The following is a 25,404-nucleotide window of genomic DNA, read 5'->3' on the forward strand; positions in this document are numbered from 1 at the left end:
AACGTGCTATATTATGACGTTTTAATCGTATATTGAATGACATACTATTTTTATGGCATATTTCATGACATATTTTTACTCTGACAGTTTTATGGTTTATTTTTTATGACATACTATGACATTTTTATTGCATAGTTCATGACATTTTATAATTTGACATTTTTATGGCATATTTTATGACATACTATAGTAAGACAGTTTTACTGTATATTTTATGACATACTATATACTATGACATATTTTTGGCATTTATTTTGATAAATTATACCATGGCGTTTTTATGCCATATTTCATAACATACTATACTGTGACATTTTTATAGCATATTTTATGACATACGTTACCATGACTTTTTTCTTGTATATTTTATGACATACTATACTATGACAGATTCATGGTAATTTTCAATGACATACTATATATGACCTTTTTTTGGCATTTATTATGATAAACAGTACTATACCCTGGCGTTTTTATTGCATATTTTATTACATCTTCTAATTTGACCTTTTTATGGCATATTTCATAACATACTATACTATGACATTGTTTGGGGCATTTTTTATGACATACTATACTATGACATTTTAATGGCATATTTCATGACACTTTACTATGACAGTTTTATGGTAATTTTTTATGACATGCTATACTATGACATTTTTGACATTTTTTTGGAATACTATTCTACGATATTTTATGGCATAATGTGCTATGAAATTTGTATTGAATTTTTAATAGCATGCTATACTGTGATATTTTCATGACATCATAAACTACAGCATTTTTGCACAGAAAATGAAACAGAAACAGAAATCAGCAAAGTACATAAAAAGTTATATTTTTGTGACATAATATAGTCTGACATTTTTGAGGTTCATAATATTATGACAACTTTATTGCATTTTTAATGGAATAGCCACTATATTTTATTTTATGGCATTTTTTAATGGAATATTATGTCATTTAATGGCAATTCTTCATAGAATGCTATACTATGACATTATATATTATTATATATTGTAACTTTGACACTCATGAACACATACTATGACTTTTCATTATTTATTTAATCACATACAAAAATAAAAGCTGAACTATGAGAACCAGCAGCTCAGGACTTTAGACAGCTGCTTATAGAGCCTGAGGTTTTGAGTTTGATCCTGATTAAGGGCTAGTAAATTGAAAAAAATGTTTATCCCAGTTTCCCAAATGATTGAGCAAGCAAATAATTGCCTGATTAATTTATCATACTCATCAGTTGCAGCCATAAAATAGTCTTTGTATTGCTGATATACAACATAAAAAAACATACTTGCTTATGAACAAAAAAGCAGCATCAGACATTTGTAAACATAATACAATTTATTAACTATCTTTTTTTTTTTTTATAAACTTTTCATTTTACATATTTCCCCAGCTTTTTACATTATACAGTTAGATCTAAATGCAGCCCAACATTTACAGGCTATATACAACTTAAACTTTCTCCATAGGGAAAACACACAAGTATATTGTTGCTTCTTCAAGTATCTGAATCCCTGTTCATTTTTACACATTTTGTTTTGCTACAATATGATCTCAAAATGCATTTGTTTGGGACCATTTGCATAAAATATGAGGGTGAAAATAGCATTACTTTTATCTTTGCAATTAATTAGTTAAAAACAAACTAAGATTCCCTGCTTTAATCATATTGCATCAGAACAAAATTGAAAACAGTTGCTGGGTGAATACTTTACAGAGAGGCCAAATGGGATATCAACGTGAGAAGAGGTCTGTGCAGTCATCACGTCCTGATATACAGCACTGTACATGGTCCCAGGAAAAAAAAAATCAACTAGATCACCAAATTTACACTGAACAGAGGTTATTCTCCAGATGAAACAAGCAACGGTAAATCTTAAAATACAAAATCAGTTGTACATGTTACACTTTACATACACGTGATACTTTCATAAAGTAAATCGCATTTTTCTTGAAAGAAAGAAAAGGGCTTAAATTCAGATGAGTACACTACTCAATGTCCTTTCACAAATCAGTACATTCAGATTAAATAAGGAGAGCACAGCATGTTGCTGTTTTAGCAAATGCTACGCTAAACTGCTGCTCATTGAGACTAATAGAAATTTTCACAGTGCTAGCTTTGGAAAATGATAGTCAGGATAGTCTTAAAAAAATGATTGGGTTTATGCCAGCTGTTGAAATCACTTTACACCGATCCCAACCCAAAGTCATGGATGACAAGGCTTCAACTCTGAACCAACAAATGTGACATTCCTCCTTTAACTGTTTGAGGTCTGCAAAGCATAAAAGACAACACTCCTCGCTTTCAAGATTATCACTAATTAACACAGTCATGTCATGCATTCACAGCATGCAAACACACATCCTACTACCATTTGCTCTGCAAGACAGCATAGACACACTTTACTACACTTTATGGACCTTTATGTATTCACATTCAAAACCTCTGAACGCTCAGCTCCCTCTTCTTGTAGCATTGAGTTTGTAACTAAACGTTAAGTGTTTAAACACACCATTGTTTGTGGTAGATTTAGGGGCCATGTAAAACTGATTCCATTTGGTGAGGATATTTTAAAATATATGTGACTGTATCCTAAAACTAAGACTTGTGCTCAGTGAACGGTTGCTAGTATGTCTGAAAGACAAATACTAGAGATAAGTAACAATTTGAGTCCAACACTGAAAGTCAAACCCTGACAACTGCATATTCTTTTACCGTAAGGGAACAGTGTGTTAGAGGGATGTAGTGGCATCTAGCTGTGAGGATTGCAGATAGCTACCATCTTATACTTCTCCCGGTTAGAATTCCTTCAATATTCATTGTTCAGGAGGTTTTTAGCAGGAGCTGAATTATCCACAGAGGTCTCTTTCTCACACCAGACCACATGATACGTCACAAATCAGTGTTTCTCATACATTGATTGGCATGTCGGAGATGGACCGCTGCTCACCTATTTTCTCTGATAACTTAAAACCTAGACATTCAGGAGGTTTTAACTGGGAGCTGAATTATCCATAAAGGTCTATTCCTCACCAAAACAAATGGACACCTTTTGAATAAAGCAGTTTCACATTAAAAAATCTGTGTTTTTCCGCTGCTCTTGTCGTGAAGGGGCTGCTAACTACTAAACTAAGTGAATGGCTCTATCTAGAGCCAGTGTTTGGTTTGTCTGTTCTGGGTTACTGTAGAAACATGGCAGTGCAACATGTCCATCTCTATGGATAAGGACCTGCTCCCAATGTAGTTATAAATGGCCTATTCTAAGGTAAAGGAAACACAACTATTATTATTTTTAGGTGATTACGCACTTAAGCAAACATAGCATACTTATTATATTATTCTCCATTTCTGCCAATGCATCCCCCTAAATCCTACACACTGGACCTTTAAGTGGCCATTGTTTGAATAATATCCTCAGCATCATACTACTGTAACACGGAGTAGTACTACATTGAACACAATCTGCCAGCAGGGGGAGCAATTGCTGTATGCACCATCACTGAGGACTGCAGCTCCTGATCTGGAGCTTTAGTTCAGCCCATGATTTTGCTCCAGCCCTGCAGCATGTGCCTCTGCTGGAGAGGAGGAGCTCCTCTACATCACATTCCCAATGTGCTGGTTATGGCGGGTTGAGCACTCTGATCCTACACTGTCACAGCAGTCAAAACCCAATGTAGCCTCTCAAGTACATGATCAACTACTGGTTAATTCACAGCAGTCACAGTGATAACGGAGAGTCTGACCACCACCTAGTAATGACATCAACACTGTAACAGGGGGCTGACACGGACACTGTGCTGGCATTTCCCAAGATGAAGCTGTTTGTATAAAGCTCCTATGAAAATGACTACTGCTCCTCTATCTGTAACAATGGATGACAAGTAAGGGGCTGCCCAGCGTATACTGTCACACATACACAACATGATGACTATTGACCATATCCTAAATTCAGGATCAAAATTTCAGGACACTGCTGGACTGGTAATAAGAGTTCTTTTTGTAGGAATGTTCCCGTCTTGATATCAGCTGTAATGCTTCTGAATGATAGTGACTCTCTGTGGATCAGCCAGGTGTCCACCTGCTCACCCTCACTGTGGACTTGTCAGTGGCCTGATCTGAGGCCTGTGGTTCTCCCCTATCGAGGGGCGTCTCTGTCTCCCGGTTCGGTGGTCCTGTCGGCAGCGTTCAGGCCAACTTCAGAGTGCTGATGGGGAAGGAGGGCATGGTCACCATTGCCACAGGGTTGAGCACCGTCTGACCCACCAGCTGCGGGTGGTGGGTCACCATTTGTGTGCTCACTGCTGTCTGCTTGCCAACGATGGTGGCAGCTGGTTGGCTCGTTGCGGTGCCGTTCATGTGAGGGTGGGTGTGGTTCAGGGTGTGGGTGATATGGCCGACCACAGCCGACTGTGTGACGGCCACCGGTTGGGGGTAAAGGGCAGGTAGATGCTGGCTCAGGTGAGCCACAGGGTGCACGGTGATGTGGCCGATGGGTTGGTGGCCGGGGGCTAACTGGACAGTGCTGGTGGTAGTGGTGGAGGGAGCTAGGTGGGCAATATGTTTGGGTCCCCCGCCTTGGATGACGTGATTGACTGCTTGGATGACTGAGGGATGGGACACTGAAGCGTGAGCGATGACTGTGGGGTGTAGGCTGGACGCGGTCACCATCTGTGTCTGGGTGGGGATCAAAGGCTGACTGGGGGTGGTGGGAGTGCTGGAGGTCGTGAGTGTAGGTGGGGCCGCGGGCTTGGACACTGGCTGCGGAGGAGTTGCTGCCAGGGGCTGGAGCTGAGGCTGGTGCAGAGGGACTTTGTGCTGGATGGAGATGTGTTGGGTAATAAAAGAGGTAGTGGTGGGTGTGGTGGGTGTTAGGGTCAGGTTCGGGGTCTGAGTGGGTGTTGCAGTCTTGTGCAGCTCAGGTTTCATGGTTTGAGGCACGGAGGGTAAGGCAGGCTGTGCTCTCTGCTCAGTCTCATCTTCCAGGTCGTCGTCCATAATGTCTTCACCTTCTGCAACAGATGAAAAAATTAACTCAGTAGTATCATTTCAGGATTTTCTGTAGTATTTAATTTTACTATTTCCTAAATCTAAAAGGTATACTATGAAGGACTGTGGGTTATTGTTTGTAAACAGTATCGCAAACGAAAGCGAAAGCAAAAGTAAAACCTGGCTTATTGCCTCACTATATTTTTGTTTTTTCAGCTCTGTATCTTGTAAATGCGCTCTGTTTATGGTCTGCTACCTTTTCATAAAGTCCAGACCTCAACTGAACACTGGGGTACACACCCATAACCTCAACTCAACTCAAGTATATAAAATCAAAAATAAAAGCAAGAAAATACTGGCAAAGGCAGAGTCTCTGCAGAAAAATACACCACTATACTCCTAGTGGGTCATAAGTGATGATCGAGAGGGACTGTTTTTTTTTATTATTATTATGGGAAATATTATATACAACCATATCGGAAAATCCACGTAGTTTATCTTTATTATTTACACAGAGGCATCCCAGTGGGTCTCCAGTAATCTGACCCTGACTGTCAGCCTACCTGAGGCAGTGGAGGTGGAGGCCTGGTCCTCCTCTGGCTGCACTGTCTGTCGGAGGACGCGGTCGATCTCAATCACATCCATCCACTGGCTCAGATCGTTCTTCAGCTCCGCTAATCGCTGCTGCGTGGCGATCTTCTCTCTGGCCAGTCGCTCCATGTCATGCTCGTACTCCTTCTCTTTCCGCTTCAACGTCTAGAAGGAGAAAGAAGAAGAAGATAGTGAAACTCGTCAATAGGTTCTAAAATCATGAACTGAGTGACTCCATGATGGCCTGAGCTGCCACCAGTAAATGTACATATTATCAGTTGATTAGGCTGGCAATAATCCGATACAGCAGTAACAATATAAATCCTTTATTTGTGAAGCTTTGCTTTTGTTGACACTGTGTCAGAGAGGCGTGGATTTAACCCCATATTCATGTCTGAGGCCTTAGTTGATAGTTTTGTATCTGCCTATGATATACTGACTTATATACCCTTATGTAATGGGAGTTGTTAGTGGAGTCTGACGCCCAATTAGAGGCACTTTTTACTATAATGAAATGAATTACTTGCTTCCACTTACTACAACAAAGATACAGTTTGTTGCGAGGATACTGAATTAGTTTCACAATGCTCTTCCTTTGCTGAAAATGTGGTGGAAAGTCATTAAGTACATTTGCTCAAGCACTGCACATAAGCACAGTTTAGAGGCACTTGTACTTTACTTAAGTATTTCCAGTTTATGCTACTTTATCACAAGTCATGGTTTAAGTTCGGGAGCAGGTCTTGAAAATCAGAACTGCACAGGACTCTGAATCAGATCAGTAATGCAAAACAAAACATAAACACAACATAGACAGTTCAAGGTTAAGCCACTTCAGCCACTAAAGAAGCACAAAGACTGTGCCATGAATTCATGTATAATCATGTAAATCAGGCCTCCGATAAAAACCAGCCGATTCCTAGAAAATGTCCAACACCTTTAGGAAAAGGTGTCCGCTGATTGAAAAATAAAACACAGCACACCAATAAACCTTGACAGAAAACATTTATGCCCCTGTTGTCTTTACTACTGATTAATGAGGAATTAGTCTGAGAAATAATTATTTAAAAATAAACCTGCTGTGACCTGAGCCTGTGTGCAGGGAGCAAAATAACAGAGCCACAGAAGCACAAGGGAAGGAGGAGGTGGAGGAGGGAAGGAGGGAGGAGACGAGTATGGAAAGTAGGAGGTGCTTCCAGGCAGTGGCTCTCGGTGACCCAATTTCCCTTAACCCGTCAGCTGACACAAGGCAAAACCAAACAAACTGAGCTGGACTTCCCCCATACACAGCAACAGCAGGAAGAATTTAAAAACTATAACAAGTTTCACGCTGAGTAAGAATAACGCACATGTACAAATAAATATTCAGCAACATATAAACTAATTCCTCAGTTATTCCTAAATAAATATCTGCTGCTAATACAGACAGGACAGATTTATTCTGTCGGGGGATTAGTGTTTTCAAATTGAACACTTGATATAAGTCACGTTGAGCTCGGCCTGGTCAAAGTATCAGACACAGACCCTGGCCCCGGTGGGAGAGGCTCAGGGAAATGACACTGTGTGAAATCTGTAACCAGCAACCTGATGACTCAGGATCATAAAGCCATTTCCCCAAAGGGTGGACTTCCTGTTAGTGCTCATGCCACCGTGTATGTGTGAGTGTGAGGGTACAGCACATGTGCAGGTGATCTTGTGTGTGAGGGCCGGATTGAGAAAAGGGCATCTGTGTGCGTTGTGTTGGGCCAATTGTGGCTGTGTGTAGACCGAGCGTGGTCTTTGCGTGTGCATCTACAGCACAATATACATAAATAGCAAAGGGGGACAAAAGGCGGGCCTTGTGTAATTCAGCACCTGTCTCCAGTCCTTATCCAGGATTAGAAATGCACGGCCCAAGCGGTCTGTGCTTGGACTACATCCCATCGTGGGGTGTTTTCGGTCACATAAACACACACAAATACAAACTCAGAAGAAGTCCTGTTCACATATTGACAAGAACATAATTAAAAAACAATTTAATCTATAAAAACAAGCTGTTTATTTTGGATTAAAAGTAAAGAATTGCACTTTAAATTATAGGCCGGCACTGTTACATACTGAGCAGGATGTTTTACAGTTGAAAACTTTAAGGCCTTACACACCACCAAGTCTGTGTTTTTCATCTGAAATTGTCGCATGTATAAAATGAATACCTCCTGTTGTGTCGGTCACATTTACACACCGACTCCGAAACTTTCATCCAATTTTAAGAACAGGGTAGATTTTCTGCATTTTTCGCATCCATCAAAGAGAGTTTGACCAAGACGCAGTGAAAAGACAAACATCCACATCATGAGAGAGTAACAGGGAGCACAATATCATTTCATAACTGAGACAGCCTACTTACAAAGAGTCAGCTAATAATATTCAGGTGGATGATGATGACTACAAGGAGTATGTCAAAGAGGTCAGAGAGAGAAAGACTGTCTTAGCCCCTTCAGATAGCCACGGTGTCAAATGCACAAATGACAAACATGACACACACTGCCGCCTGCTTTGTATCTCATTCCTTGTGAAAAAGGGTCGAGTGCTTGTGGAGAACCATAAGAAACAACCAAAGTATTGTATCATTCCTCACTCACACACACTGGTATTCAGACAATAAAGTTGCTGTATTTTAATTGAAGCACAGAGTGCAGGATATATCAAATACTCCACTGATGAGTAATGTGTGTTAATCCTTACCATCATCAACATCTGGACACACAGATGTGTATCTCAACAGCCACTCTCTGTTGAAAAGAGCTGATAATATCGGTACTTCAGTCTCAAAGCATTAACAGTATCCTCTGTCTCATCACACGGTGTACTGAAATGCCCCCATCTTTTGGTTGTCATGGAAACAGATGAAAACCCTCATAAGGTTTCCTCGGTAACCTAAAAGACCATGCACACCTTCATATGCGAAAGGTGCCATTTAGTTTTCCCCTGACTTTGTTTAAATGTATAAAGACGTCTTATTCCCCTGGGTGTAAAACGGTGCACGGAGAACAGATTCTCACACACAGCATCTTTATTAAAGAGACTGTCAGCAGGGCAGATTGAAATGGTATTAAGGGCATACAAAATATGTGACACGTGGACCAAAAAGGGCTGGCTGCCTCCCGCTTACACTCAACTATTAGCAGGCAGCTTTATGTGAGCGGCGCCACAACTGTGCATGCCACAAACTATGACTCATGGAGAGAGAAACGCTCCACAAACACCAAGACCCACTGAACTCTCCCTGTTACAGTGCTGATGAAGGACTGAGCAAACACTGTGCTCGCCTCTTTAGACATAGGCAGTCTGAGATTAACTGTGTAAACCTGAAAACCTAGTCTGTCGCAGATGGATCCTGCAAGACTTTATCACCCTGTTAATCATGTCACCAGGTTGGTAGGACACAAGGTGCCAAGTACCTTTTGTCTCTTTGCACATGGCCGCACCCCTGAGCCTCCCAACTTCCTCCGACCAGAGAAGACAAGGCCCCACCTCAACCTTGTTTGCGTGTGAAAATCTAGATCAGTACAGGGATAGGCTGCATTATGTGTGTGTGTGTGTGTGTGTGTGTGTGTGTGTGTGTGTGTGTAAGGTAAACACTGCTCAAGCGCTGTCACAAGCAATGCGAGTGCTGAGCACATGGTCCCACAGAGAACAGGAGAGGGAGGGCAGCAGATAGCGGGGGATTGAAAGAGAGCAATACAAGCTGTACTCACTGACTCACTTTTGCAGCAGACGGCACAAGGCTGGGTTTTCTTAAAGGGCCAGGAGCACAGGAGGCCACGTTGCAGACACGCTGCTTGGCCTGGATGACTGATCAGGCCTCTGCACGGAGGTCTTGTGACAGTGTGGTAACCATAAACCTTTGTCTCTCTGTGCCTTCGAGGCGTAACAGAGAACTTCACGTGGTGCCTTGCTTTAACAAGAAAAGGCCTGACTGTTAAAAAAATCCTACTTTTGCACACCACTCCTTGTGTACAAGCCTGTGCTGGTCATAACTGACCTAATTGGCTAAGGACCAGTCAATAGTCTAGACCATGCTCCAGTGCAGTCCATAAGTGTTGTGAGACCACAAATCTGCAGTATATATCTGTGTTGTTGCACATTCTTATCGTATTAAACTGGGCAGATATTTCAATTCTTTCCCCAGAAAGAGATAGATATGCACACTTCTGTGCCACAGAAATGAAATGTTGAATTTCACTGCAGTCTTGACTCAAACCGTAAAAGCAAAACCAAGTGACTCCCTGAGACTTTCACAAAGACGAAGCAGAGACCTTAAAAAACCTTGAAATATTAAAGAACAGTGACCTCAATTGCCGAGGAAGACTGATTATTTTTAATGTACAAGGCTGCATGAATAATAAATGTCAAAGCAATCAGTGCTTTGTTTCAAGGTAAGGCTTCGTAGGAAATGTGCCATTACGTGCACAAATAAATGTAATTTACCTACAATGCTAAATATTAAAGCACATGACTTCCTCCACCTCCATGCACCACCAGATGGCACAAAATGTTTCAAACTGGCATTTGGGGACAAGCAGTGGAGGAACAAGTTCAGTCAGCTCTGAGGAGGAAATGAAGCGCGAGCGGAGTAAACCGAGCCCTGTGTTTACCGCTCCATGTTCCCTCCCTGCTGCTGGCAGCTAAGCCTGGTGGTACGGCGAGTCCTGCCTGTTGCAGTGCTGGGCGGGGGCCCAGCACGGGGGGGTGACGTCACGCGGCTCAGGCTAGCCATGTGCTTGCTGCTCATGTGGCCTTAAAAGCTCAGGGAGGCAGGATGGAGGGAGGAAGGGAGGGGGAGTAGAGAGGAGGAGCTCTAATGCATCAGGGCTTATTTTACAGCCTCGGCTTTCGCAGCACCACTACAGGCTCAGGGGAAAGCCTTTGGGAACAAGATGTAACACATGTAAAGTAAAAACCCCCAGCAGCTTTATTATAAAAACACAATTACCGAAAAGCAAGCTATTTGCATGTGAGGTTTCTGGTCAGTAAGTTGCTGAGTCATTTGGACCTGAGCTGAAACCCAGAAGTGAAACTTGAACTATGTAGCTGTTGGTCAAGCCAGTGGGTTTCTGTGGAGAACTAATAAAACTACTGTGCCTGCACTTATTTCCTTAGTTATCACTTGAGATAAAAGCAATGTAAATCAGATGAAATGTGATACCGAGCCTAAAGCCTCTTATTGAAACCTCTCCTGAGCTCAGTGTTTTGTGTGCAGGCTGCTTTTCTGCTGTCAACCCAGAGGAGGGCAAGGACAGGGGCGGGGAGGGGGGTGTATGCAGGCAGGACACACATCTGCACCACCCATGTCAAGATGACAGTGTGTACACGTGTTCTGTTTTGGCCTTTCGTCACCTTAAGTTCCCTGTTTTACTCTACCCCTCCAAAACAAAACACCACCAGCCATGCCAGTGAAAAAGCCATCCCGGGACAAAGACGTATACACGAGAAGACTAAAGCAGCTAAACTGTTCCGACCTCTAAGAGATAAACTCTTAAATCACCAGGTTTGTTAAAAAGGACCTGTCACTGCTAAGAAAACTGTTTTATTGGGATGTAACTTTAACGTGTATGCCTCGCCTCGCTCGACATGATGAGGCTGTTACAGTTGACATTTCTGCAGAAAATGGGATCAGCTGTGGCATTTTTCCCTCTTCAGTCTATTTGCTTTAAACACATTCCGTGTCCAGCTCAGCTGTTGTTAGGAGGGAAAGAAAGCCAGGTCAGTCTGCCAGTCGAACACAACACTCTTAGCACCATGTTGCTTAATCACACAGAGAGGGGGCAGAGGGAGGGAGACTGGGTGACGAGCTCTGCACCCACGCTGTCCTAGTTTCCCTCCGTATCCACGCACAGGGAGGAATAACCAGATTGCTGCCTCTCAGAGTATCACATCAGCAGCACACTGTCCTCTGCAAAATTTACATGAGTAAACCCGCAGCGCAGTTATATAATAATCAGAAATATGAATTAGATCTTTTCACGAGATACTGTAAAAGAGCATGTAACTGAGAAGGGCTTTCAATGTGCACACCAAATTGCAGACATCTCAAGACAAGTTTTAATGCAATAAAAACTGTTCTACTACTCCATGTAAAAATCTAATAAGCACCGTGCACCTGGATCATATAAGCATAATAATTAGAGCACCAATACACACAACATGACAGCCAAGCTTAAATTACAACAGCTCATGCAAACCTGGGCCCATGGATGAGCTTGTGTTTCAGATTTAAAGCTGCCACCCTACTGTGTCTATCTATAGGAGGAGGGGAAAAACTGACCCACAGTAAACACCATAACACACTCAACAGCACAGTCAGTCTGAAAGAGTTAAACTAGACCAGTGGTGGACCTTTGCACCACCTGTTTATAGCCAGAATACTCTCATAGTGAGGGCCTGCTGCAAACACATGGTGAGTCATTTTGGACATGGCACTTATACTTAATATTAAACACAGAGACGCCGAAAAACAAATGAAGCGTGAGAGATTACTCAGTAAAACTGGGTCCAAACAGAGGAAGACAGAAGGGCACGACTGAAACTCTGAGTGATAAGTAGGAAACAATGCTGTGGCAGGAAGAAGGTTTTCAAAAGGCCTCAAACCTATTTAGCCACACTATTGGTATGTTTATTAGGTACAGACAGAGACGACCCAACATCACTAATCTTGTACTCTGTCTCCTTTCAAATCAATTTCATCCCTGAAAAAAAATCACTGCAAGTGTTTCTCCATCAACAAGGAATGTCTGAGAAAAGCAGGACAACATTATATAAACCATCATGCTTTGTTTGCCTCCCTTCTTAAACAAATGTCCCTCCTCTTGTACCCCAGACTCTGGCTCATACTGCAGCATGCTTTTAAAACAGTGGGTGCTAATAAACGTGTACAAACAAGTCGTAGCAAGATTCACAAACATGTAGTGAATGCAGTATACAAGCTGGAGCTTAGAGGCTGATAATAAGTGCTCAGTCAGCTGCTAGAATATTTTATTTAAAGGCACTATATATGAGAGTTTGAACATTATTACAGCAGCAGACCACTATTAGCTTTGAAAAACGAGGCAGAGTGATGGCGCCCTGAGCAGAGAATGAAGTCATGCTCCCTCAGAGCTTCTCTGTTCTTTGTTTTGGGAGCTGGGCCGGCTGCACGTGCATGTTGGTCCCTTCCTTAATGTCCCAAGAGCTAGCTAATCACCGTCGCTCTGTACTGCACTCATACAGGGTTACCACCATCATTACGGTCGTTATTTACTCTCTGTAGAAAGTATTTCATTGCACTACCCACTACATTACTTTTGTGTTACTCCACAGCATTGCCTGAGATGCACGGTAACGTAGCTAGCTAAAATATAACTCTAAACCTTACACATGCCCACATATCAGCACAAAACAAGAATCAGAGAATCATGACAACACAGCATTATCTATAAATGCCTCAAAATAAAACTATTCCTATTTCTAACACTATTAGGTGATGAAAGACTTAAACGGAAAAAACATATTTAAGTGCATATAACATTTGCACTTAAATATTGTGTCTGGCCTGCATTTAACAGGCCAGACACCTTCATTCTAACTCATTCTAGTTGCTGCCTCACTAAACCATGGCTTTTTAGCAGACACATCCATCTTGTCTGACATGTTTATCATTTAAGCAGCAGTTATACATCATGAGGAGGACAACCTCAACCTGTTACTCCTCAGAGTCACCATAAGACTGCCCCGAAGCGCCTCTCCAAGGGTGCACTGGACGGCTTTGCTGTTGTCAGCACTTTAAATCATTTTTTCTCTCCTCCCATTATGCAGATAACTTATTTTACTTATGCAAGTAAAAACATAACCATTAGGAAACAAGCTCACCTTGTGCGACTACTCAGTAACTGTAATGTGATTACTAAATTTATAAACAGTACCGTATTTTACAGCATTACAGACAAATGTAATGTGATTACAGTAATGCAACTGGTTACCACTGATAACACCATCCAGACCCACAGTGATGGGACAATTTTGTTGTGGAAGTGTAAAGCCCACCGTCTGGTTAGCCTCAGGTTAACATTATGAGTTCTGTTACCATTAGCCCTTTTTAGATATGACTTGTGCAAATTTGCAGGAAAGCCCAATCAGTGTTTTTTCAGCATTGGCAGTATAAAAATAAAATTGGGGAGGGCGGAAATTTGCCGCAAACCTACTTTTGTTTATACAGAATATGCCTTTTTCGGGGCAATGGGGGGCGTGAGCAAGTAACAAAACGTGTAGCTCAGTGTGTGACGTAAACAGTGACATGGGAGGGAAGCTGCGGCTGGTCAGGCGGTGCTAGTCAGACAGCGATTCTCTCGTAAGTTGGCCCATTCCTCACCGTCCCCGTCATCTGACGATTAATGGCCTCTTTGTTTGCGAGTGGAAGGAGGGCACGCAATTCCTTGTCTCCCCAGTTGCTCATCCTTACTGTCAGGTTTGCATTTCCCTCTTGCTATTTGCTGCTCGCTAATTCCTGCCATCAGCCGTTTCCTGTTTATCCACCGCCAGTGGCTCGCACGTGCGGCGTCATCAAGAGCTCCTCCCACAAGTCTTCAACAGCCCCTCGGTCTGTTTAAACTTAAAGGGTTCCGGCAATATGACTACCCTACGAGGCGGAAAATTGGGCGCCTCAGGTCAACTCGCCTTTCCGCCTCCGTGTGTATAAACGCTCGCAGCTGGCCAAAAAATCGGCCCAACATTCACGGAAAATCTGGCAGTGTAAAAGGGGCTATTGTTAGCATGGCTAGCACTGCAAATACCCGCCATTTTGGCTCCGCCACCTCCATGTTTGCTTGTGACATCAGAGGTGAGAGCTGTGTGCAGGCAATTCAGGCCCAGCACGTTTTTACCATGGATACAATGAAGGTCTGGCATCGATACAGTAGTAGTTGTTTAGCTATGGGCCTTTGCTGAACGCACAACAAACAAACTAGACTTGTCTTACCTGGATGTATCTCAGCGCACTTCTCAGCACACTCAGATTGGAGGTCTTCTTCTCATCAATGTTGGGGATGTTCTTTTTCAGCGTCTCAAAGCACTCCTTCAAGTGTGCTCGTCTGACAGACACAAAACAGAGAGGGGATTTGAGACGGCAGGAATGGTAAAGCCACACTTGGCTTAATTTTAGCACCAGATGAATACCACAACAACATTTTCAATTTGTGTTCGTGACCAAAACAAAGATCAGGCTTAGCATTAAATTAAACAGCTACAAATAAACAAAGGCATCAGTCAGTTTCAGAGGAAACATAGTAGGTGCTTCTCAAAGTCAAAGAGGGATATTAAACGGCTGCATTTCGAAGACCCTACATTATCGAATCTCACAGAAGGACTATTCCAGAGTCTAGAACAACTTAACCAACCAAGAAGCGAGTCCTTTGTTCAGGGAATTCTCATGAATTCGGAGTGTATCCTTAATCCTATGCGCGCTTTTCATTGGTCCTGTCCCCTGATTAGGAGACAAGGAAAATGTGCTAGTAAACTTTAAGTCATTACACCTCAGCAGTTAACGAAAATCTGTTTCGGAGAAAATCTCAGGCGAGAAATGGGCATTCCAGTTACTGAATGTTCACTCAGATCTGAAGACCCAATTTAAAAATTTGTTCTGACTTTCGTAAGGCAAGAGCACTGATGCATTGCCAGTTCTTGGCCGTGCTTGTTTTTTAAAAATGGCGACGAGCGAAATGGCAGCAGGCTTGTATCTTCAATCAATCAATCAATCAATCAATTTTATTTATAAAGCCCAATATCACAAATCACAATTTGCCTCACAGGGCTTTACAGCATACAACATCCCTCTGTCCTTTGGACCCTCACAGCGGATAAGGAAAAACTCCCCAAAAAAACCCTTTATTGGTTGCCATCGTAAATGTCTTCCATCAAAGTAAAGAAAAATGTGTTTCTGTCAGTATTAATTGCTATTAAGAATGAATGGAAATTCCCCACAATCAACTTCCTGTGAGTGTTTTTTAGAGTGACTGCAATAAAATCGTGTATCGTCCCATCCCTAGTCTGGAGCACAGCTGGCAATGCAGCATCCACTTCTTCCACTGTTTTTGACAGTGTAGCTTGGAATTGAAGGTGGGACCTTTTAAATGACCCACACCTGTACACTCGCTTCACTGTTCCATTACGTGTTCTGCAAATGCTCGAAGGGATTCTTGCCGATTTGGAAGGACCCGTCCTACTAGGGAACCACACTTGACTTTGAGAAGCACCCACTGTGTAGTCAGTACACTAACATTCAAATGTAACATTAAAAAATAACCTCTGGTCGCTCTCATTCTCTAAGGAGGCCCTATGGTAGACAGGTTGAACCCACCTGTTTTTCTCAAGCTTGTTATGCACTTCTCTTGTGCCTGCCCTGTAAGAGCACAGATGAGAGCACAGTAAGAATTTGGTGTTTAAAGGGCAATGTGACAAGAATAATCAAAATCAACCAAAGTTTGTGTTGCTAGCAGATAGCTTAGTGAGGTCTTGGAGATGAAAAATTAACAATGCAACAGCTTCACAAAGGCTAAATTTTGCTCTTTAACTTTTAAGGTTTTAGGAGGCTACAGGTCAAAAGTACTTCTATATGTTTCACATTATATAGACTGATACATTGGTTGGCAAATATTAAAAGGTCAATGAGAAACAATACTCAGTTTGTATCTAAATTATAATGTAAACAAATTATTAGACGCACCCTCCAGGCCTCTTCTTGTCTAGCTGGCGGCCATCATCAGGAGGACTCCCCCGGCTGACAGGGCTGTTCTGTAGAGGAGCCTGCTGGAGCACAGGGCCTGACTGAGGGAGTAAGGCATGTTGCTGTGGGGGCGACACGATGGAACCAGGATACCGATGAACCAGCTGCTGGTGTGTCTGCTGCGGTAGTTTAGTGTTGTTAGTTTGGGTGATGAGCTGTGGGTGATGATTGTGGTTCTGTATCAGCTGCTTGTGGTTGGGGGTCAGGATAGATGTTGGTTGGTCGGGTTTGGGTTGTGGGGAGCGCGGCAAAGTGGCGGCAGGTGGTGGAGCAGCTGGAGGGGAGAGCGTGGCAACGGGCAGGGTGGGTGAGCCTGTAGGGTTGGGTGTGACCATAGGGATGGGGATGACCGCGATGGGCATGGAGGGGGGAGGCAGAGAGGGTGGTATGGGTGCTGGGCGGCACTCAGGTCGCAGCTCCTCTGCTTTAGGAACATGGTTGATGTGGGTTGCGGAGTTATAGTTCACATCAGATTGCCTCTGCTCTGCCAACTGCTTCAGACGCTGCTTCTCCTTTAGTTCATCCTCTGTGAAAGAAGCAAGGCAGTTTCAGAGAACAAATACCACAGTCTCCTCCTATACACTCCTCCTACACTTCAGGTGCTATAAATCACAGTACCACACCCAGCCCCCCAACAAAGCAACTCAGCCCAGCTTCAAATTTTACCTAGTGGCCATTTGTGGTATTGCAGAAAAAAATCCCCTGTGGCCCGAGAGACCTTTCCATAAACACCACCATTATACAAGAGGCACCTGTAAAACTGTGGACAGGATACCTCGATCTGCAAACAAGGTCAATAATGATGAATTTTTGATCCATGGAAGTTTCAAATTTGTAAAACTATTGTAAAAACTTTCGCCAGGAGAGCAACTCCATTGGAATAAATTGACGCCATCGTGGTATCCAGTATCTAGTAGTTGTTATACATCTACGACTACAGCAAATAACAATAATGACTATCCTTTGGTTTGTTAAATTATAGAGAAACAATCTATAAAATAACCAGGACTTTGATTTAGATATTCAGCAAAGTTTGTGGGAGAATATAAAACAGGCCTATTATCACTCGCAACTGGCGTAAATGGAAGATGAACCAATAACTGACTAAATATTTGATAAACCACTGAGAGGTCCTTGTTGACTTGCCACACTCATCCTGACTGACCTGTTCCAGATTTAAAGTTACAGGTATTTCTGCAAGTAAAACTTTGAACTTCATTACGTAAAAGTCATGAAACATGATGTCAGGCTTCTGTTTATCAGTGCAGCAGTGATGCCAAATACATGATTACATGAAGATACGGACAAACATCTTACATCACCAGCAAAGAGTGTTCCAAGTCAAATAAAAACTTTTCTGTGCTTCTTTGTAACAGGATTTAATATATGTGTCTTTTACATTCACAAAATCCTGCCAAGCTTCAAGCGAACTCTGAAAGAAGGTTGTTGCTCTAATGGAGGTACATCTTGCTGTAATGTAAACCCAGTCACAGTCCAGTGACCAAACTGTGTTGGGAACGTGGGTATAAGTCTGCTCTACATCTCTACTAACAAAGCCCTACACTGAGGGAGCCCTTATCATGTCAAGGGCAACACATGCTGCGTGTTGTGAGGAGTGTAATAAAGGCATCTTTAATAAGCTGTTCCTGGAGATTACTTCTGAGTTAGCAACCCCACGCCAATGTAAAAAAAAAACAATCTATTTTGCCGACTTCAGACACCTTTGAAGAAATCACATCAAACATTGTGAAAAAGAAACTTGTTACACTCAAAAGAAAAATCCAACAGCAGAGAGCGAACCCATAAATGTGACAAATAATTGGACTTGTCTGGACACGCTTCAGAGAACGTGAGAGGCTTGTCAATATGTGTGATATCGCAGTATTTCTGTAATAAAAGAGGAGTTGGAATCAAAGGGTTTCATCAGCCTGATAGTGCTTTTCAGTCACATTCGAGACACCCTCAACGTGATGTATGCATGCTGGAGAAAGAGGCTGCCGAGTTGCTATGGCAGCTGTGATGTTCACTGTTAGAGATGTCAAATACAAGTCATTAACGTAATTATGAAGTGGACCGGGGTCACTGCAGCTCTGCACACACTGGTCCCTTCGCTGCAGAACTAAAGTTTCGGCGGCAGACTTAATTACATCTAAGGGACGTTTTTTACTGGCCACTAAAAACCCCATAATATCAATGTAAAGGATTATAGCTTATAGATACACTTACCACCCCCTATGGACACAGTATCATCAGTTTTCGGAGTGCCAGTGGAACAATTCTCATCTATGCAGACTTGTAGGAGTGTAAGAAAATATATAGTAGACTTGAATAGCGCAACATTATATTTTGTGAGACTGTACTGATTCTCTTTAATTAATAATTTACTTGCAAAGATTCATGGCAGTGGTTCAGTATGTTGTGTTAGACCCCCGACTGTTAAATAGCAGTGTTGACATCTATCCTCAGCCGTTTGACTCTTCTCCTCCAATGTAACAACATATCGTTAATGTGTTACAGGGACTGTGATCATAGCAAAGCCCACTGCTCTGAATGCATTAAAACGGCAATTCATATGGGTGATGGTCTTTATATTATATGTTTTCCTAATATTCAAAAAAATCACAATATATATTCTTGCTTACAGTACTGCAAAGCATCACAATATATTATATTGTAACCCCTGTATCGCAATTTTTGCCAATATACAGCCCTACTTGTGACTAGATCAAAGACTCAGTTGGAAGTTTATCAGGTATAGATAGCCTACCTTCCTTGATATAATTGAGTTGGACAAAAAAAAAAACAAAAAAAAACCCAGAAACATCTGTTAGCATGAACCACCACACCAGGATAGCCCAGGGGACTTTGATTGGGCGGTGAATGCCGAAAAATTTCACACCTTCATTTGGTTAGGTTGACTTTCACATTGCACTTTTTAAAGAAGACCAAACCGCCTGGACAATGTCACGCAGTTACAACAGCTGCTCGTTTGGGGCGGTGTTGCCCAAAAACCCAGCGTATCGATTGCCTGGGACCGAAAACAGAAATCCATCCCCTTTAAAAACCTCATTTTTCTTTTGGGTAGCCACAAGCAACTGTGATATATAGTCCTATGACCATATATCAATAAGCGCCTGCACCTCCTCACTACTCCACCTCTGCCCACAAGACATTTTCCAACTTTTTCTTTTTTTACCTCTTCTTCTCCCAGTTTGTGCTGTTGGTTTTGTTTTTTTCTACCCAAAATGCACTGCGCTCTACGTCACTTCCTCTCTTTGGTTCACTGGATAGTCTGTTTGCATTTCCCACTGTAAGCGAACCACACCAGGGCTCACTTACAAGTGAACCGAGACCCCCAGTTTTCAAGTGGACCAGGGTTCACTCGTTTGGTCCGCACCAGAGTTCGAATGAGCATTCACACCACTCCAAACGAACCGAACTATGGACCAAATAGCGCCAGTGTGAATGTATCCTTAAACTGCATTACTTGCAGCAAGGTGTACCTAATAATCTGGCAACTAAATGTTGAGCACTATCACTATCACTATGTCAGACACCAGACTCTGTATTCCACAGTAAAATTTAAAGCAGGTTGAATATTAGGATGTTCTGTAACATTTCCATCTTGAAAATTACACCGATTGCTTTAGTACTTAGTGTTAGTCATTCGGGTTAGTGTGGTCAAAAATATTGATTTTCAGATATATATTGATTCAGATATTTCCAAGGGTTTCAATATTCATTTTCAGTTATCAACAAACTGATACCAGCTCTTGTTGTTAATGTTTACTACAGTTATTCTGCTGTTCTCTGCTGCTGACCAGGAAAGAAAAAGAAACTGTCATGTCATAGCCTTGTTACAACTTCCCCAATATCAGTTTCCCCCGTGGTATTGAAAACTGCATCAAAAACAATATTTTTCAAGATACTGAAGCTGGAAATTCCAGTATTGTGACAGAACTAGTGAGGCTTAGTCTGAGTGGGCGGAAGTTCGCTGCAGAGATCAGCCTCTCATTGGGTGGAACGAGCCACCCGCTGAAGTCCCGCCCTGCCACCTCCGGTTGTGTAGCAGTTTTCAACCGTTTTCAACACGTCCTTTACTAACTTTTGCGGTGTTTGATCTTGCGGGGATGTACCCATTTTTCTGCCATGGTTCACGTCCCGTAAGCAATATTTTTGTGGGCGTGTTACACCAAAACCTGTTTCCCCCCGGCAATATTTTTGCAAGCGCACCGTTGCTGTGGCACCGCCAAGAACGACTGTGATTGGTTGAAAGAAGTACAAGCAGCTGGCGCGTTTTTTCCTCCAATCTCAAAGTGAGAGTCGGCCCAGCCAGACCTTTCTTTTCTTGAGAAAGGTCTGGTGAGCGAGACTAAGTGAGACTTAACCTGTCAAAAAAAAACAAAAAAAAACTTTTCTATATGATGAATACTGCTTAATATTTTCTCCTGCGTATAGTGAGTTCCCCACAATTTACAATCTTCCAAAATTGTATTTGATGAGCAGTTAAGAGTTCAAAGTTCAGGAACATTATACTTTCACAAACAAAGCTTTCCACTAAGGCCTAGCTCAGCTATTACCAAAAAAGCTTTAAATTAAATAATAATATGTTACGCCAATACATAGCTGCATATTTATATATTGTTTTTTGTTCATATGAAAATATTTGGGACACTGATGCAACTTTCTAAACATGTCCTACTGTCATGAAAAAGAGGAAATTTCCAAGTGTAAATAGCTCATGAGAACAATTTGATGTTATCTTATTTAACCGTACAGTGTGTCTTTGTTTGCTGTCGATGTACGTGAATGTTTACTGAGAAATCCTCTCTTTGAAGTAGAAATAAGTAGAAAAGAACAAGATGTTCTTGTTAATGCACAAGCCAGCTTTCATAAGATGTTGAATGCCCCGTTATGAGAGACTGATCATTTAGTATTGTGGTGCCGACACACACTAGGCTGAGGAGTGCCCTTTTCCGAGGGATCATTTATGAAGCACTCAGAAAAACAAGAGGATTTTCTATAGACATTATATAACTGCAGCACATAGAGAAACACTGGCCTACTTTTCTCCACACAGTGACCTGCTCTACAGTAGCAGGGAGGAAGGAGGCGGGAGGAGGAGGAGGAGGGAGGAATCTGCTCTCCCAATGCAGCATGTGAGAGGAGCTGGGAGAGGGAAGCAGCAGGAGCTCTCACTCCGAAGCTTTCTGAGTATCACAAATGTCTCCATAATGCTGAAGGTGGAGAACTGCAGCCCTTTTCAGAATCTGAAAAGTTGCTTGCTGATAACATTCATGTAAAATGTCTATATCATCAGTTTTAAGTGTAAAGTGAGCTTGTTTGGTGCAACATGTCTGAGCTGCCGTGTTATCTTGTCGTTAGTATATAGGGACAGCAATTTCATTAAATTCTGTGTCGATCTATTTTCAAGCCTGTAACAAAAGTACATACAGTTAAAATCAAATCTGCTGTCAGGGTCAAATCTGAGCAACTTATGACATATACAACTGGCAGTGTTTGCAGGTTACAGTCTGAGGGTGGAAGGGGTTTAATGGTTTTGGAAAACGCTTAATATGTGCTGTTAATACAGGTTGAAGAATATGTTCCACTGTCACAGTTGTGTCTGGTTAACTCACCTCAGCTTTCTTTTAATCAATGTGTTCACAAACTGAGACAACTTTAAAAATGAGGAAAAAGAAAATTGTAAGGGGCTAATTTTTCTAACACTAGTTCTGTCTTATACTATGAGAATTTATGAAGGTAATAGTTATAGACATTTCAGTAGGGGCAACATTAAGGAGTAGACTGAGACGTCAGTTGGTCCTGGGCACCTGAGGATGCCGTCCTGAATGTTTTATGAATAACCGTGGACATTTTTAGACCCATTTAGGGTCTTGCTTTCAAAGGTAATTTTTCTTATTTATATTTTGAAACTGCTGTGCAGTGAACGTAAGATTTTTTTTCAGTGATTTTATTAATAAGCTCCATTTAAAGTGTATACAGAATCTGATCTCACTCTGATTTACAGTTGTTGCTTATAAACTAAAGAACAGGGTCAAAATTTGTTTAATTTTTACTAAATATTTGACGCCAACCTGTTACATTTATCCTGACACGTAACACTAACACTAACACTTATTTATTGCAACTGGTTGTTCTTCAAATTAATAATAAAATATTTTACATATCTTTATGACCTTTTGTCATATAGCCAAGAATGTCAATATTGTAAAACTATAATATTGTGATATCATTTCAAGGCCATATCTGAATTTATGTCACACTGCAACTGTTGGTGAAAACTGTAGGAGACAAAATAACAATAAAAAAAAAGGGTGTTTCTCTTTGTGATATTTAATCAGCTATGACATGATTATTGTCATGCAACCATATGTGTTCTGCATAGTTTCCTGTTAGACAGTAACTGCATGTTACTGTACATTAGCTGTAAAACCAGTATACCATTAATGTATACCATTGTTGGTATGTAGTGTGGAACCGGGACACACTGCACTACTTGTATTTCTGGATAAACACACTCCAAATTTTGTTTGCAGACGTGTAGTATATTTTTTTTTTGGGAGGAGGTGGGCAGGGTTTTAACCAGACTGCATATAGTAGTGACTCATCTTCTTCATAAACAATCTTTGGGAGGGGTAGCCCAGCATGCACGTGGTAAAAGGGGCGGGGTCAGCCCCCCGATGTGACCGTATGAAGGCGTGGTTGGTGGGTACACGTCATCGACAGACACCCAAAGCTCTCCACGAAAGACTGAAACCAGGGAGTTTTTTTTCTCAAAACACACAAACAAACTGAAACATGCATGTACACGGGATTAAACAACTACAACTGTTTATATTATTGATTGTGGGGTGCAGATACATGTAGGGGAAGCCTGAAAGCCAGAGTCACTTGATCCCTGGCAGACGATGTCAAGTCATTATGTAAAACGAGCTTGGCATTCCCTGCGCCACCGCCCTTATTCCTGCATGTTTTGGTTATTTGACTTTAAATGTCTCGGAGCTGTGCGTGCAGGAATAAATACACTGACAAGCGGGAGCATAGAGGGAAATAATCTGATAACTTTACAGTAATGCTGATGTGCAGCCTGTCATTGTAACAACCCTGTCTATGCAGCAGGTTTCAATGCAGTCACCCCTGATACTGCAGCAGCCCTTGTATGTTTATTAGCTATTTTAGACAGCTACAATTTAGGTTGAGAGAGACACACACTGTTAACGTTACACGACCCAATGCAAGAGGTGACTAAATTGTGCATGCGTTTGTAGCGTTATATTAACATGAATACGAAAGTAAAACTAAATTGTCAGTAACCGAAACGTGCTCCTCTCAGTAGTTAGTCATATTTTAATTTAAAAGGAAGACATAGGTGATGTGCATACTGTATTTAGCTTGTGTATTGAGGTGATAAATCAGAAAATAAACAGGTTTGTCTTTTTCTCAGAGTAAAAATCCTACAGAGACACATTACACTGAATCGTTAAGTACTTTACAAACCATGTCTCATAGTTGGAAAAACCTAAACTGTATTTCTAATAAAATACCAACTTACCACGTGCTTTCTGTTGTTGCAGGGCTTGCAATTCCAAAAACTTGGCCGCTTCCAAAAGCGTTTCGATGCTCATGTCTGTCCACTTAGAAAGACTAAAGTTTATTTTCTTTTAACAAGAAAAAGGCGATAAAGCAAATGCGATATGCGCCCGAGTACTACAGGGGAGAGGTTCCCAGTCTAAAGCTGGAAAAAGGGTAACTGGATACCCCCTCGGTAGAAACTCTACCACTTACGTAGACGAGTTACAAACAAGATGGCGCTCAAAGTAGTAGGAACAAATAAGGTTTGTGAATCACGCACCGTTTGTAACCGCCCACAGACAGACACACTCCCTCCATTACATACTTACAGAGGACACGACAAAACACGGAAAATGTCCCCGGAGTGGATTAACGACGGTGTAATAAAGCTGCATTCATGAGCTGAGTCACGTCCAACAGGGCTGTCAAACTGGCGCCACAGTCACCTGACTGCTTATTAGAAAATATGTAACAAAATGTCGCCAAAACAACTTGTTTAACATGTAGCTTTGTCTACGGTGGCTCTGACAGTCAAAAGTCAACATTTAATAAAACACGACATTTAGCAACCACTTTAGCTCAACAAGGGGGCAACTTTCCCTTACCTGTATCGCCCAACAGGTCTATTTTAGATTATTTAAAGGTTCAACTCAATCTCCATTTGTGTATTACTTGTTTAAAATCCTGATAACTAATGTTTAGCGTACTTGTGGCCTGTTTCCGGCATACTGGCTCTCTACAGTGGTTCCAACGGCTCTTTTATACGCAACACTTTTAACAGTATAACGTTTCTTGCTATTCTGTTGCCAGGGAAACAACTTTGTCCCCTGTTCACTTCCGGTTAGCTGCTGCATTAGCAAACACTCCGAATTCCAAAATGTTCCAGTCACATTCATAACGTTAAATGTGTGTTATAACGTTGTATGTGTGTTATAACTAAATGTGTGTCAGTGCAACAGTGACACATATAACTCGTATTGAAATGTAGTTCTCGTCGCCCAATGCCTGATGTAAGTTTAAAAAAACAAAAAAACAAAAGGTGAGACGTTCATAACCGTGTCCGTAATTTACAAGTAACCATGACTGCAGTAAACACATCTCACTGACCTCTCGTTCAACGGCCAATCAGCAGGAAGAACAACAAGGTATGGCGTCTGCACACATGGATACAAGGATTATGGTGATGTATCTCTCCCGCGTCCAAGCATCACAGAAGGCATCACAGGAATAATGTAGATAACTCTAATGTAGTCTTGAAAACAAAAGCTAGCCAATTAAATAAATAAACATAAAATAATGAAAATACAGCAATTTGAGTTATGGCCAATTTAACATTTGATAGGTGCTCATTCAGCAAAATGTGTACACATGGAATAAACAACCGAAATTAGAAGCACATAAGCAGTGGTGG

At 41.7% G+C, this 25,404-nt stretch overlaps 1 protein-coding gene across 2 annotated transcripts; it reads right to left on the reverse strand.

The window, feature by feature from the left end:
• Window positions 1-1,346: 1,346 nt before the first annotated feature.
• Window positions 1,347-24,268, reverse strand: mnta (MAX network transcriptional repressor a). Of its 2 annotated transcripts, XM_033632370.2 has the most exons (6): window positions 23,974-24,266; window positions 16,338-16,923; window positions 15,972-16,013; window positions 14,595-14,706; window positions 5,578-5,770; window positions 1,347-5,037 (listed from the first exon to the last, which is right to left on the reverse strand). In XM_033632370.2, exons 1-6 carry the CDS (start codon window positions 24,044-24,046, stop codon window positions 4,214-4,216), a joined length of 1,830 nt encoding a protein of 609 aa, XP_033488261.1. In that variant the 5' UTR covers window positions 24,047-24,266; the 3' UTR covers window positions 1,347-4,213. The 2 variants fall into 2 exon arrangements, with proteins under 2 accessions (XP_033488261.1, XP_033488262.1); XM_033632371.2 differs by lacking the exon at window positions 15,972-16,013 and having other exon boundaries at window positions 23,974-24,268.
• Between the last annotated feature and the right edge of the window lie 1,136 nt (window positions 24,269-25,404).

This window comes from Epinephelus lanceolatus, chromosome 4, assembly GCF_041903045.1.
Source record: "Epinephelus lanceolatus isolate andai-2023 chromosome 4, ASM4190304v1, whole genome shotgun sequence".
NCBI classification, from domain to species: domain Eukaryota; kingdom Metazoa; phylum Chordata; class Actinopteri; order Perciformes; family Serranidae; genus Epinephelus; species Epinephelus lanceolatus.